Below are 13,042 nucleotides of genomic sequence, written 5' to 3' on the forward strand. Positions count from 1 at the left end.
ATTGTAAAAAAATTAGAAATTAAATATTTCCAAAAGTATTATCAGGAATTATGAATTTCGAGAATTTAAAAACTTATCTTATACTAAATGACTCGTAAAGAGCTCATATTAGTGAGTGACATCCTACATTAAATACGAATATAAATAATGTAAATAATAGTTTCTTTTTTATTTTTTATTACAAAGTCTCTATTTATCCTAACAAAGTAAATAATAGTTCTTATGAGATTAGGGATGTGCAAAATTTCAATTAAATTGAAATAACCAAATCGAGCATGTTAAAATTGGCGATTCTATTCAATTCAATTTATAGACCGATTCAATTCGATTTTTAAAATTGAGTTTTTCAATTATTTCAATTCAATTTAATTTTTTTATTAAAATAAATTAAAATAACTAAACCGATTGAAATGTCAAAAACATCACTTTTTATTAAAAATTGGTTGGTTCAGTTTGGTGGTTTAGTTATTTTGATTTAATTGAAATTTTGCTCACTCGTAATTTCTTCTATCCATTTACACTTTGTTATTTTTACTTTTTTTTTTGGTTTGAACAACTATTTGATCGATTTAGTCTGATTTTTGAACAAAGTTTGATCTACTTGATTTGTACTATTACCAAGTCAAATAATTTTCAATTTGTGACACCGTCACCAATTTAAAGCTTATGTTCATGCAAGATAAAAGAAGAATAAGCTTATTGAGTAACGAAAAATGCTACGGTATATAGCAGTACGAATAACTTGAGATGATCGTCTTTATGCGACTTTCAATGCTCGTGATCTCAATTACGTCAAGAGAGATAAAATCACAAGTTGGATTTTCAGCCCTTGCGCATAGTAACGATCGAACTCGTAACTCACTGAATTGACACCGACATATTACTCATCCGATTGCTCGATTTATATTATGGAGATATAACTTGTATAATATAAAGAGTGTTTCAATATAGCACATAAAAATAATATATAATAAAAATATGATGTAAACTTTGTATACTATATAAATACTTTTTCCATTATATAAGAAACTTTTATGCTAAATTAATTTCCTAATTCCTTCAAATGTTAATGATTGGGTAACGCCTACAAGCTTCATCCTTTCGGCAGCCCAACACCACCTCATCTAAAATGAATTATATATATGCTGGGGGTTGACACGCCTTGCTTGGCAATGCCTGTCTCAGCTTTCCCAGCTTATATATACGAATCACCCGGATCCTGCATTCTCCGTGAAAGGGCGACCCACAAAGGAAATGAACGTAATAGCAATTTATGTTGCACGGAAATAAAAATAAGAAATATTTTTTATAAAAAATAAAAATGTGAAAACGAACGTTTTTTAAAAAAAATAGGCATAAATAGGATTCGAAACGAGAATAAAAAATATTTTTGAAATGAAGAAATGATATCTATAAAGTGTTTCCGTGCAACATAGATAGCAATAAAAGATCTAATTATCATATATGATATCACCAAGTCAAGATCCGGATGCGAAGAACAAGTAGATCACACGGGTCCAAGCTGAAAAGGGTTGCCTTATTTTACCATATTTTCATACTTTCTCACCTCATCTGATAAGGGTTCGCTTCAAATCTCAAGATGCTATCTAATCGGACCCCATTAGCAATTAAAACTACGAATTTAAATATTTATCCCTTTTGTGATCACAATTCAAATTGACACCCAAATTTTTGTGTCGATTCTACCCTAATTGCCCTTGCCTTTGTACTGAATTCCAGTGAAGGAAACCTTCCAAAGCCCAAATGGCCCAACTTGTACAGATCCAACCAGAGCTCTTGTTCCTCTTCAGCTTCAAGCCCGGTTCCAAACCCAATTTCCCAATTTCCAGTCTCTGCCCCTGCCTTTACTGAATTTTCGTTCATGCCCTCCACGCTGTCACCCTCGCTGCCCTCAAATTTTCTCCGCCTTTCCTGCTTCTGGCGGTTCTTTTTCCCGAGCCCCAAACACCTCCGCCCCATCATCCACGGGGCCTTGAAGAATGCAAGAGCGAGAAGGCTGACCAGAGCCAAGGGGCAGCAGCATACGGCCACGCAATCGGCGATCGCCCCTGCCACGCAGGACTTGCCGGAGCACTCCACCGGATCCCCGCCGTCCTCCGTCGAGCACCGGCTGGTCTTCCCGGCTTGCCCCCTTCTCGATGCTGACCCATCTTTACTTCGGACTCGAGACGGCCTCTCCTCCATTCGATCCGCGAAACCTGCAAACGATCGAGAATTGCAGCGCTATTGATCTCTCTAGACTAAATAATAATTAAAATTATTATGTTTCTAGGGTCACCTGAGATTGAGAAACAAGAAGACTATCCTTCTGGCCCAGATATACTGATGACTAATTTGGTGAAAAGCGGCGGCTGAATTGGATGTTTAATAGTTTTCCCCTTTGGAGTTGGAAGAGACTGTGGCCCTCTAAGCGATATCCCTGGGACAGAGACAGCTCAGGCCGAAGCTGAAGCCTAGTTCATCAAACGTTTCCTCCAATGGCATTTGCTCAAACTTTCCCTCGGAAAATCTCCTTTTCTTTTTCCTTTTTGCTCTCTCTCTCTCTCTCTCTCTCTCCCCCTCTGACTCAGCTTTTGTTGACGAAGAATAAATTTTTAGAAAAGAGAGATAATTTCCGGTAAAGAGGTAATAAACTAATAATTCTTCTTGTTTTAAATTGCATTCTGCAAGCATAGGTAATTGTTTAAAGTTGCATAGAACAGAGTGAGTATTTTGTAAAACCCAACACTGAGATCGCATTCAATCTCAAGAAATGGGATTGCGAGTAGACCCATCAATCTGCCTACATTTATCATATACAGATTGAAATGATGAAGAAGAAGAAGAAGAAGAAGCAACAAATTAAACACATTGATGATGGCATTCTAATGAAATAAGGAACAAACCTCTTCCGGTTGAATCTTCAGAAGAAAGAAGGGCTTCGCATCCCTCTTGCTAATAAATCTCCCTCTTTGAATGGGTGAGTGAGTTGGAGCAGCCATTTCGAACTTTATAGTGAGATTGGTTTTGTATAATAATCAAACCCCAGACATCTCTGATACGTAGGCGTATAATAAAATCGTTCGAGACTCTCTCTCTCTCTCTCTCTCTCTCTCAGAGTTGCCGCTGTTAGTTTCTTGGGGACTGCACGAGACAGGCACATGGAGGCAGATGCCCTTTACTTTTAGCTGAGAAAAAATAGGAGATTGCTACGACATAATTAGTTACCTATATTTCAGGGCAGTGTAAAAAATAATGCTATGTATTTGTATTTATAAATTTATTTTTACTTTAAGTAAAATTAATTAAAAGCTATTGAAAACCCATTTCAGTTGCCGAAGGAGATGATGCGATTGTGCGCCGCCCACTCCCGGTGGCCAAAGTCCACCGACCACCGTGGTATTTTGCCAGTTTCAGTGCTCTTTTGCAAGTGATCATCACCGGCGGCAGCTGCCTTTTTATAAACAATTTCTTCTGCAAAGTAGCCGTGGTTGTTGCCCTTTTGCTTGAAACCTGATGAGTTATAATTAATACTTAGGCAGTTGTTCAAATATAATAATTAATTAATTTATGTGGGAAAACGTTTCGAGAAACTTGTGACTAATCAATTTATTATTTACAGGTAACTTACAAAAAAAAATTGGTTACAGATACAAGTGACCTCTTGTGCGAATCTTCTCATGCTTAAATTAATTTTTGGATAAGAGTGTAGAATGTAAAAAAAGTAAAGTTATAATTTCTATAAACTTGTGAACGTACATTTATTATAGGACGAGTTTTCTATTTTCAGAAGAGAAAATACACGAGAAAATAAGGTAGACCTAAATTTTTTTTATGAATGAGGGCTTTAAAATTTTTTTCCAACTATGAACTTCACAAAAACGTAAAGAAAAAAAAAATGAGAGCTTAAGGAATTTAACATAATTTATTAACATAAAAAATAAAAAATATGCAATACAAATATCTTATAAAATTACTTAAAGCCACAACTTGCTATTCCCCAAAAAAATCAAACCTATCTCAATGAATACCCATGTATCAATACCAAGAGCAATCTCTCTTTAAATATAAATAATCATGGCATGTGCTAGAAAGTCATTTTTATTGCAAAGTGATGTTTTCATGAGTTTCATTATTGGTATTGATATAGAGGTACTCATTGACAAGTTTTATTCCTAAAAAGTCATTATCTATTTTATTATAAAGCAGTAGCCACCTGACGTGGCCATCCCCAGCAAAACCCCTTTCAACGATGCAAATCGTTGGCGTCGGAAGCAGCAATGAAGATCCAAACACACACTTAAAACAAATTTTGAAATAAGTAAATGAAAAAAGTGAGAGAAGAGATGGCTTATGATGTATATTTGTTGAGAAAATTTGAAAAAAAATGAAAATTGAAGAGGGTTGATTGCGAGACAAGAAAAAGAAGATCGCTGCAAGGCCAATTCCAACGATTGAGTTTAGGTTTAATTTTTAGATTTGAAAATTAAAGATTAGAGATTTATTTTAGTTTTAAACTGATAATATATTTGGGCTGGATGGTTAGGGTGGGTTTAAAAAAAAGTTTGGCTTGATTTTCTTAATCTCTTGGCTATATTAGTTCTTGGGTGATCCCACCAACATCTCGCCTACACCAATCTTTTAGTCAAGTCTCTCGCAAGTTCATTGTGGATCTCACACGAGCTTCTCATTTAAGTCTCTCGGAGTGATCTCCTCCAATCTTAGTCATCCAATGACTTTGTTTTGTTTTTGTGGATTTTTATTCCAATAGGCTTTTGAGCCTAAGGCTATCATTAGGCATGGGTCTACTTTATTGGACACAATAACTTTATTAATAATAAAAATAAAAGTTTGGATGCTAAATATAAAAAAAACCAAACTCATAAAATATTTAAAAATTGTTATCTGGATACTTAATTGTAATACTTTTTAATAACACTTGTGTATTGATGTCGCACAAAATATAATATATTAATATATAATAATTATTAAAAATATTATAATTAAATGTCTAAATAAAATATTATTAAACTGGGAATTAGATGTTTGTGGTTAAAACAAACTATTAATTCCCCATCCCAACCCAAAAAGAAAAAGATCATGACACCAAGTGGGCCTCTCTCAATTTCAGGGCAGCCCACGAAGCCCGATCTCTGGCCAGTTACAGGATTAATGCGTCGGAATGGGCCATTTACCTAATTGGCCCAGGAACAAGCTATATATACAGTGGGGATCGATACATTGGCATTGATAGAAACGGTTTCTAAGAAACCCTAATGTCTGTCTGACACGGATGGGCGCGGCGTCTCCCTTCTTCTTCTTCTTCTTCTTCTTCTTCTGTTTTAGGGTTTTGATTTTTGTTTTCTTATTTGATCAGAGGATTAGTTTTCGAGGAGCGGGGCAAAGATGAACAATGCTTATTCTGACACCTCTTGTATGAGAAGTGCCGGCAGAGGCTCTTCTTTGAGCACATTAAGCTACTCTCTGAGCCCCCTTTCTCCTCTTTAACCTATATGTTTTAATTTCCAAAAATTTATGTTTTTCCGTATTTGAGAATGCCTTACAATTAGATTGGTAATCCTCTTCGATTCTGATTCATCCACATCCGATCTGTTGATTTACGATTCGAATGTCGAATTGTTTCTGTTAGCGTTCTCCGGTATGTTGAGCGGACTTTCAGGCAGCCCCCTTTTCTTGATAACGATGGAGAGGGAGGTGTTAATCTGCTCGAACAGTGATCCAGCTTTTGCTCTTCAGACTTGCTGAGATTAACTCCAATCTTTGAAGCTGGTCTAGTAAGCTCAAGTACATTTACTTAACAGCCTCTTTTGGATCAATCTCTTTGCTTAAAAATGAAAAAATAAAGACAAAACTGTCTTGTATTTTAGTCAATCTCTATCGCATATGATCTTGTGATCTATTGGCTTTTAGTTTCCGATTTCTTTTGCCGTATTTAGCTTAGATAACATTTGTTTCACTTTTCTTTTGTTGAACTTCTTGATGTTCAAACAAGATTGAACATTGAGCCTCCGTAAACCGTTTCAATTCAAATTCGATCATGTTAGTTTGTTTTCATGCCCTGTTCTAACGAGTACTTAAATGCCTCTCTTGTTGCCCTTTGGTTGGAAATATGTACTCGTCCAATCCAAGCTGATTTACATGAAATTTTGGTTCGCCTATCAATGTAGCCACAATCTCAATTCAAGCTGGTTTGAAGCTTTATGACACGGGATGTGATTCGGCTAAGTTGGAAAAGCTTCCCATCTCAAACTAGATCTCATTTTCGGACTTATTGTGGGAAATAATTGTATTTTGAACCAAATACATAAAAAGTTTGGAATGAGTTTGTCTTTTCTAATGGAAAAGGGTACATAAATTGAATCGAGTTGAGCCTGAGATTAGTTTTATTTAAGTTTAACTTGTTTATTTGTAAAAAAAAGTTGGAATTTGACTTGGTTATGAGTTAAGATTTCAAAGGAGTGTTCGAATTTAATCTATAAATAATTTTTTATTTAAGACTGGGTTGAGGTTGACTTGTTTAAGATAAACAAGCCAAATAGGAGTTTGGTGAACAAGGAATTATCAAGTTTGTTAATGAACAAATAATAGGTTATTGAGTTTATTCATTACATGAAAGGAGTTTTTTTAGAATAAAAATATAATTATTCATAGATAAAACTATGTTTTTAAAGAATAGTTTATATAATTATATTATTTAACAATATTATAAATTTTAAAATAAGAAAAAAATAAAAAATAATATTATTTATTTAGATCGGTGATAAATTTTTAGTCTATTTGACATTTTTCATAAAAAAAATAAAAATGTATGGTTTATATTTACATTACAATTTTTTATTTTTAATAAGAAAGTGTCAAAATAGCCTTATTCAAAAATAAAATATACTTTAAAACATCTAATTGTATATATATATATATATATATATTCTTATTAGTGAACAAACAAAATGAGTTTTTAATGAATTTTAAATAAATTATAAATAAGCTTTTTTTATAAATTTAAAATTTTTATTTATTTAATCTAAATTTTAAATTTTATTTAAATTATTTATTTACATAATAAATGAATATAATGTTACGTTCTCTTTAATATTTTTAAGTAATTTTTAGTTTTTAATTTCTTAAAATAATGAAAACACATGTTTTTTAAAATATATTTTTAAGAACAAAAAAAAATTATAAAAAAAATTATTTTCATTCAAAACAAATTTTAAACTCAAAACACATTTATTTATTCATATTTTATTATTATAATAAAAAAAAATTACAAAATTCATTAATTTTAAGATGTTTATATATTTTTAATAATATATTAATATTAAATATTTATAATTTACTGAATAATCAAATTTATTGAAAAAAATATTATTAAAAAAATATTTTTTTAAAATTTCAAAGAGAACGTATTTTCTAATTTTCTATTTTGAGAAATAATTTTTTAAAATGACAAAGAGAATGCGTTTTTAATTTTTTAAAAATAAATTATCAAAATAGAAAATTAAAAATGAATTCAAAATTCAAAATTGAAAATTAAAAAATAAAGAAAATATAGTCTAAGTGTTTAACTCATCCTAAGGTTCCGGGAGTCTGAACCTTCCCAAACCTCAGGATTTGGGAGCGTCTGAACGCACTCGAACCCAAAGGTTCGGGTGCTATAATGGTGATCGCAAGGAACATTGACAGGAGAGAAAGAGGAAAGTGGATTTGGTGGGAGCGATACCGACAAGAGAGAGAGAATGGGTGTGATGATGGGTGGGAGGTGGGAGTTAATGGCGGTCACTAGTGAGAGTTTGGGCTGTTGAAGATGATGGGTGATGATGGCCGATGATGAGTGATACAAGTGGATGATTGTGTACAAGAGTATTTTTAAAAAATAATTAATAAATTATAGAGGATGGCTGTGAAGTGTTCCTTTTATGTCCCTCATTTCAGTAGACCACTGGATCCTGAGGCCCAGAACGGGGGCCCAAGGCCCGCCCCACTTTGCCAGCCCCGCCACGAAAACCATTGATTCAGTTTATATACTTGAAGGCGGCAAATTGATTTGAGCCATCACAGCGTCCATCAGAATTCTTGAGCAAGTAAAGGCTGAGTTCATTTGCGTCCACGATTTTGATTGATGGATGGTGCTTCAGATTCTTCCTTTCCGGTGCCCCACAAGAAGCTCTCGCTTGATATCAAGGTCAGCCTCTTTCTTTTCATTCAATTGATCGGAGTTAGACGAGTGATTTTCTTTTCTTTTTGTTGCTCGGTAAAATGAAGTATTTGGGATTCGGAAAGACAAACCATATTATTCTCATCAAGCAGAAATAACTCGAAGAGTCAATTGGTTGCTTTATTGTCCTTTTGCACACGACCTGTTTGATTTAATGCCTGTTTGGGTGTGTACTAGTTAATGCGTATTTAGATGAGTTCAACAAGTTCTTCAACTCTTTTTATGTCCTTTACATGGGAACTATCGATATAGTTACGCAGCGTAGCAAGAGAGAATATGTTACGTCATTGGGTTCTCATATTGGGTTTGTTTTTAGTCCTGTTTACCCATGTCTATCTGTTACTTCTCCGAATATGTTTTGCTTGAGAAATGTAACTCAGTTTATTCATCTTTATCTGGCAGGGACACAAAACGGATATAGTCATTTGTAGCTATGATGACCATTTTCTTGTGAGTTCCATCTTCCCTGTCTTCAGACTCTGGTATGGTGTCAATGGGGGTATTTATGATATTTTAAGTATTTTCAGGTTATCGCAACTCAAATTGGGAGTATGGGCACAATACTCCATGCCAGGTTCGCAAGCTGCTTTGTTTGGAATGGTTATGTCGTTTCCGTATTTGCTTAATTTGTTTCTTTTTTTCTTTTCATTATGTAAAATTGGCTTCAAATGAATTTTTAGCTGTAAATCGAGAAGGGTAGGTACAGTTCACCATGCAACTTAGAGAAATGCTGAAACAATATTATTGAAAAAGAAAAAAAGAAGAAAAAAGAGATGGAATTAGGAGACACAGACATCAGGATAAGATAATAAATAAAGATTTACCTTTTATATGGATGCATAAAAATACCAAAAAATTCTTCATTTTCATGTCACTTTCAAACTGGAGCAGAAAGCCATTTTTTGATTTCCATATATGAAGAAAGAGAACGAATAACAATCTCATTATCTTTTGTGAAAACAGGTTGGAACTTTTAGTTTTTGGATTGTTGGAATTAGAGCATCCAAGTTAAAGAGTAATCAATAGGATATGTCTCCATGTTTGGTTTTCTTGACTCGTGGCCAGCTTCATGCTTTATTGCCTGAATTGAAATGAGCAAAGAGAATTAAATTTAGTGAGCTCTAGTGTACATTCTAATGTTTTTGTTTCTAAGAATCTTTTCTAATTTAGTAGCTAGATATTTTTGTGCTTCTATTGTATTACTTTTTAGTGTTTTGGTTAAAACCTCTAACCCGAGTACATCTCCAGCCCCGTGGGTTTATTTGTGCAGTATATTTTTGTTGTTTAATGTCATATTGCATGCTTCTCTTACAAAAAGGCACTGCAATTTTATGAGTAGTGTGACTATGGGCAAGGCAAATTCGCTTTTCTTTTTTTCCGGGTACCATATAATTCAGAAGGTTATAATGATTGGAAGTAACTGAGATACATCTTTGATCATTGCCAGGAAGGAGGAAGGAATGTTAGTCCAACCAACATTCAATGTCTCTGTTGTATTTGGAAAACGAGACGAGGTAGGGCTAGTATATTTGTTACCTTACCATTTATAAACTCACAATAGCTTTAATCCCTTAAAACTTATCTACAGCCGATGCTTGTGGCGTGTGCTCGTCAGCTGATTGAATATATAAGGTATATATAGAGTATCCACTTACACAATCATATTTATGCTTCTAGACGCAATCCCGGCATTTGAAGCTTTGAGGAGATCTCGTAAAACCAAATATCTCCTTCTTTTGCCAGTGAGAAGTGTATTGTGCAGATGATGATGTGAACATTGTTGGGATGCATCCTTTAAATACCCTTTTCCTCCTTTCAGATTATGTATAGTTTCTGTGTCTCATGATATTTTTGTAATACCGAGTGTTTATTTGCAGTAGCTCTGGCTCTTCCAAATCATTATTGCTCTCCCTTGGTCTAAAGGACCATTCCATGGTAGGCTTCAAAACTACATTGCATAGAAATGTATCCTCGTTTACTTCCACAAACCCAGTTCCAAACTTAGCGTTAGTTTCTTGTTGAGGATGAAATTTGACATGCACCCTAATAACCATCATTAATTAATGCAGGAGATGCTCAAAGGCATTGTCCGGGCTGTTACTGACAATCGGCTCTGGTGACTTGAAGCTGGGGAAATGTGTCCTAACAGTTCTGGTACGTGACCCTGAAATCTCCTTTGGGCAGGGGACCCTCATATAGAAGGAATGGATTCCCTTTCCCATCTTGTTGCCCGTGCATCATCTAGTACTAGTAGCAATTGTCTTGAACTCGTCTTCATCTTATATCCAACTAAGTTCTGATTGTCTAGTGAATTTAGAGTTCATATTAATGTGATTTGAGACATGCCCTTAGGGGCAGACATCCATGTTAGCATATTAGATTCCCGCTGTTCCATGCCCATATTGCATGTGGAAATAGGGAATAGAACCGACTGAAAGTTCGGTAAGCTACAAGATACTGATTTTGAATCAAAATTTACGCAGTAGAATATGGGAAGTTGCTAGCCAACTAAGTAGGGTCCTGCCTAGTTACAGTATTCGGGGCAGGAGAAGGTTTGACATTAAGAGGTAAAATGGTTGTGCTGGCCCCCAATGTGGGGGATGATGAGCGAGCCTGGCATGGCCCAGATGGTCGCCGGTGTAGGCTGTGTCAGGCCGGTCTTAAGCGTTACTGTTAATCGATGACATGGAGGGCTTACATGGAATTTTTGAAAATGATGTGAAATTTGTTAAGTTGCCACATCATTCTCTTTTTTTTTTTTTGGATGACATTTCATTACGGGCACCCGTACTAACCGACCCCTTAGTACAGTGGGAGAATTATATCAAGAACCGCAATAGCCAAGATTCGAACATAAACACACCACAAATATGAGAGCGAAAAACAGTAACCTGAAAACAGTAACCTGTTCACCCTAACCACTAGGTTATGCCGTGGGGCCACATCATTCTCTCTTTTCTCCGTCTCATACGCTGGAAAAGGCACTGCCTGTCACCTGCTACTCATGCGCCATCTGCTCCGGCGCGTTCTCGGCGAACCCCACGAGGATCACCTGCTGCACCATTTGCTACGCCTACGCAATTGCCGCTCTTCTTCCCCTCCCTCCCTCTCGATATATATATATATATATATCTATCCCTGTTCGTCATCCCATTTATTTGTTTCAATTTTTGCAAATCAAAAGACCATGATTTCTCTGTCATCTGCAAAATTTGCCGTTTTGGGCTTCTCTGGTAAATTTAAACACTCCCTATTATTAATTGCAACTAAAAGTGATATTGAAATTAGGTTTGATCTCTCTGGGTTTTTGTTTTTGTTGGTGATTTTGGGGGTAGGGGAACATCTCAGATAATGAGATACACAGGAATTGTTTGCAGCTCTCTCTCTCTCTCTCTCTCCCTCTCCTATAATAGTGGTCAAGCCAGAAAAGGCACTGCCGGAGGCGCGATGGGGTTCGTACTATCGCATTTCCAGCCTGAAGTGTATTAACCCCGCATCGAGAGAAAGAGGGACAAGATCGGCGCTGTGGTTGAAGAAGATCGGCATCGGAGTGATACATATCCCCGTCAACGACAGGAAGAGAGCCAAGCAGAACTCGAAGCAGAGCAGCACGGCGACTCCGACGTTTATCCCGGCGGATCCCAGCAATTTTTAACAGATGGTGCAACAGGTAACCGGTGTGAGCTTCGCCGGGACGGCAATGCTTTTTCCGGCGATAGTGTATGACATGGCAACCCTCCATCTCGTTTCCAAAAAATTCCAAGTTAGCCCTTCCACGTCATTGGTTAACGGCAGCACTTAACAGATTAAGTGCAGTCCATAATTGAGAAGAAATTGGAAGTTGGGTATTTTAATTAATAAAAGTTAAAGTTTAATTTATATCTAAAAATAAAATAAAAATCGAGTATTTTTTTTAAAAGTTATTCATTTTTTATAATATTTAAAGATAATCTCTAATGGCACGATAACTTTTTGGACATTTTATTAAAAATATCATAGACAAGGGTACCTAACCGTACTAAGGTAAGGTTGATAATTTGATATTTAGTATGCTAATTCACTTTTAAAGGTGATATTGAGCATACAATTTCATGCAAAAGAATTGGGACAGATTTGGCTTAATACATGCTATGTTTTTTTTAATAATTAAAAAATATATAAAAATGTAAATTTTATATTTTAATTATCAAAAATTAGTATTTTACTTCCTTGTAATAATTGAACCATAGCAATTGTATAAACATATTTATTTTTATAAGTGATTAAATAATTGATTGAAAGAATTTGGATAGATAGATTGATTAAATAATTGATTTATTTTTTAATAATTAAAAAATATAATATTTTATATTTAATGTGTAAAATGTTAGAATTTTATATTTTTTTCTATTAAAAATTGTTGCTAATTTTATAAAACTAATCTTTTATCATATAGAAACACAAGTTATAAAATTTCAAAATAATATACAATAAACTATATGCATTAGTATATTCGTTTATAAATATATATTTTTTAACAGGCCAACGGGCTGGGCCGGGCCGTGCGTAAGCACGGACGACCTGGTCATCTGACAGAATAAAACGAAGCACAATCCCCGCAGATTCCAGTGGCTGCTTGCATTTTCAATGCATCCAAACCGATCAGAGAACAGCTCACCTGGAGGAATTTTACTTCTTGCAACTAAAATAGCTGACAACCTTCGCTAGTAAAAAACTATCCATTTGAACATCCCGCCCCACACACTGTTGGGTTCTGAAAATATTTTTAAGCTGGGCTGTGGGCTCTATATCACACCATCCATCAAG

The 13,042-nt window shown here is 34.9% G+C and overlaps 2 protein-coding genes and 2 non-coding genes across 6 annotated transcripts; 3 read left to right on the plus strand and 1 right to left on the minus strand.

The window, feature by feature from the left end:
* Window positions 1-1,576: 1,576 nt before the first annotated feature.
* Window positions 1,577-3,166, minus strand: LOC127804647 (uncharacterized). 2 transcript variants are annotated; one of them, XM_052341549.1, is made up of 2 exons: window positions 2,907-3,166; window positions 1,577-2,219 (listed from the first exon to the last, which is right to left on the minus strand). In XM_052341549.1, exon 2 carries the CDS (start codon window positions 2,203-2,205, stop codon window positions 1,666-1,668), a length of 540 nt encoding a protein of 179 aa, XP_052197509.1. In that variant the 5' UTR covers window positions 2,206-2,219; window positions 2,907-3,166; the 3' UTR covers window positions 1,577-1,665. The 2 variants fall into 2 exon arrangements, with proteins under 2 accessions (XP_052197509.1, XP_052197508.1); XM_052341548.1 differs by lacking the exon at window positions 2,907-3,166 and adding an exon at window positions 2,300-2,896.
* A 2,233-nt stretch (window positions 3,167-5,399) lies between these two features.
* Window positions 5,400-5,491, plus strand: LOC127805421 (small nucleolar RNA snoR1). The gene has a single exon (XR_008024147.1). It is a non-coding gene; the product is annotated as a small nucleolar RNA snoR1 (small nucleolar RNA).
* A 187-nt stretch (window positions 5,492-5,678) lies between these two features.
* LOC127805425 (small nucleolar RNA snoR77) lies at window positions 5,679-5,812 on the plus strand. The gene has a single exon (XR_008024151.1). It is a non-coding gene; the product is annotated as a small nucleolar RNA snoR77 (small nucleolar RNA).
* Window positions 5,813-7,939: 2,127 nt separating this feature from the next.
* Window positions 7,940-10,614, plus strand: LOC127803238 (uncharacterized). Of its 2 annotated transcripts, none has more exons than XM_052339328.1 (7): window positions 7,940-8,203; window positions 8,639-8,686; window positions 8,764-8,810; window positions 9,684-9,750; window positions 9,825-9,868; window positions 10,117-10,171; window positions 10,306-10,614. In XM_052339328.1, the coding sequence occupies exons 1-7, from the start codon at window positions 8,141-8,143 to the stop codon at window positions 10,354-10,356; spliced, it is 375 nt and encodes a 124-aa protein (XP_052195288.1). In that variant the 5' UTR covers window positions 7,940-8,140; the 3' UTR covers window positions 10,357-10,614. The 2 variants fall into 2 exon arrangements, with proteins under 2 accessions (XP_052195288.1, XP_052195287.1); XM_052339327.1 differs by having other exon boundaries at window positions 7,947-8,203; window positions 10,114-10,171.
* The last annotated feature ends 2,428 nt before the right edge of the window (window positions 10,615-13,042 follow it).

The sequence above is a fragment of the Diospyros lotus genome, chromosome 6, assembly GCF_014633365.1.
Source record: "Diospyros lotus cultivar Yz01 chromosome 6, ASM1463336v1, whole genome shotgun sequence".
In the NCBI taxonomy this organism is placed as follows: Eukaryota; Viridiplantae; Streptophyta; class Magnoliopsida; order Ericales; family Ebenaceae; genus Diospyros; species Diospyros lotus.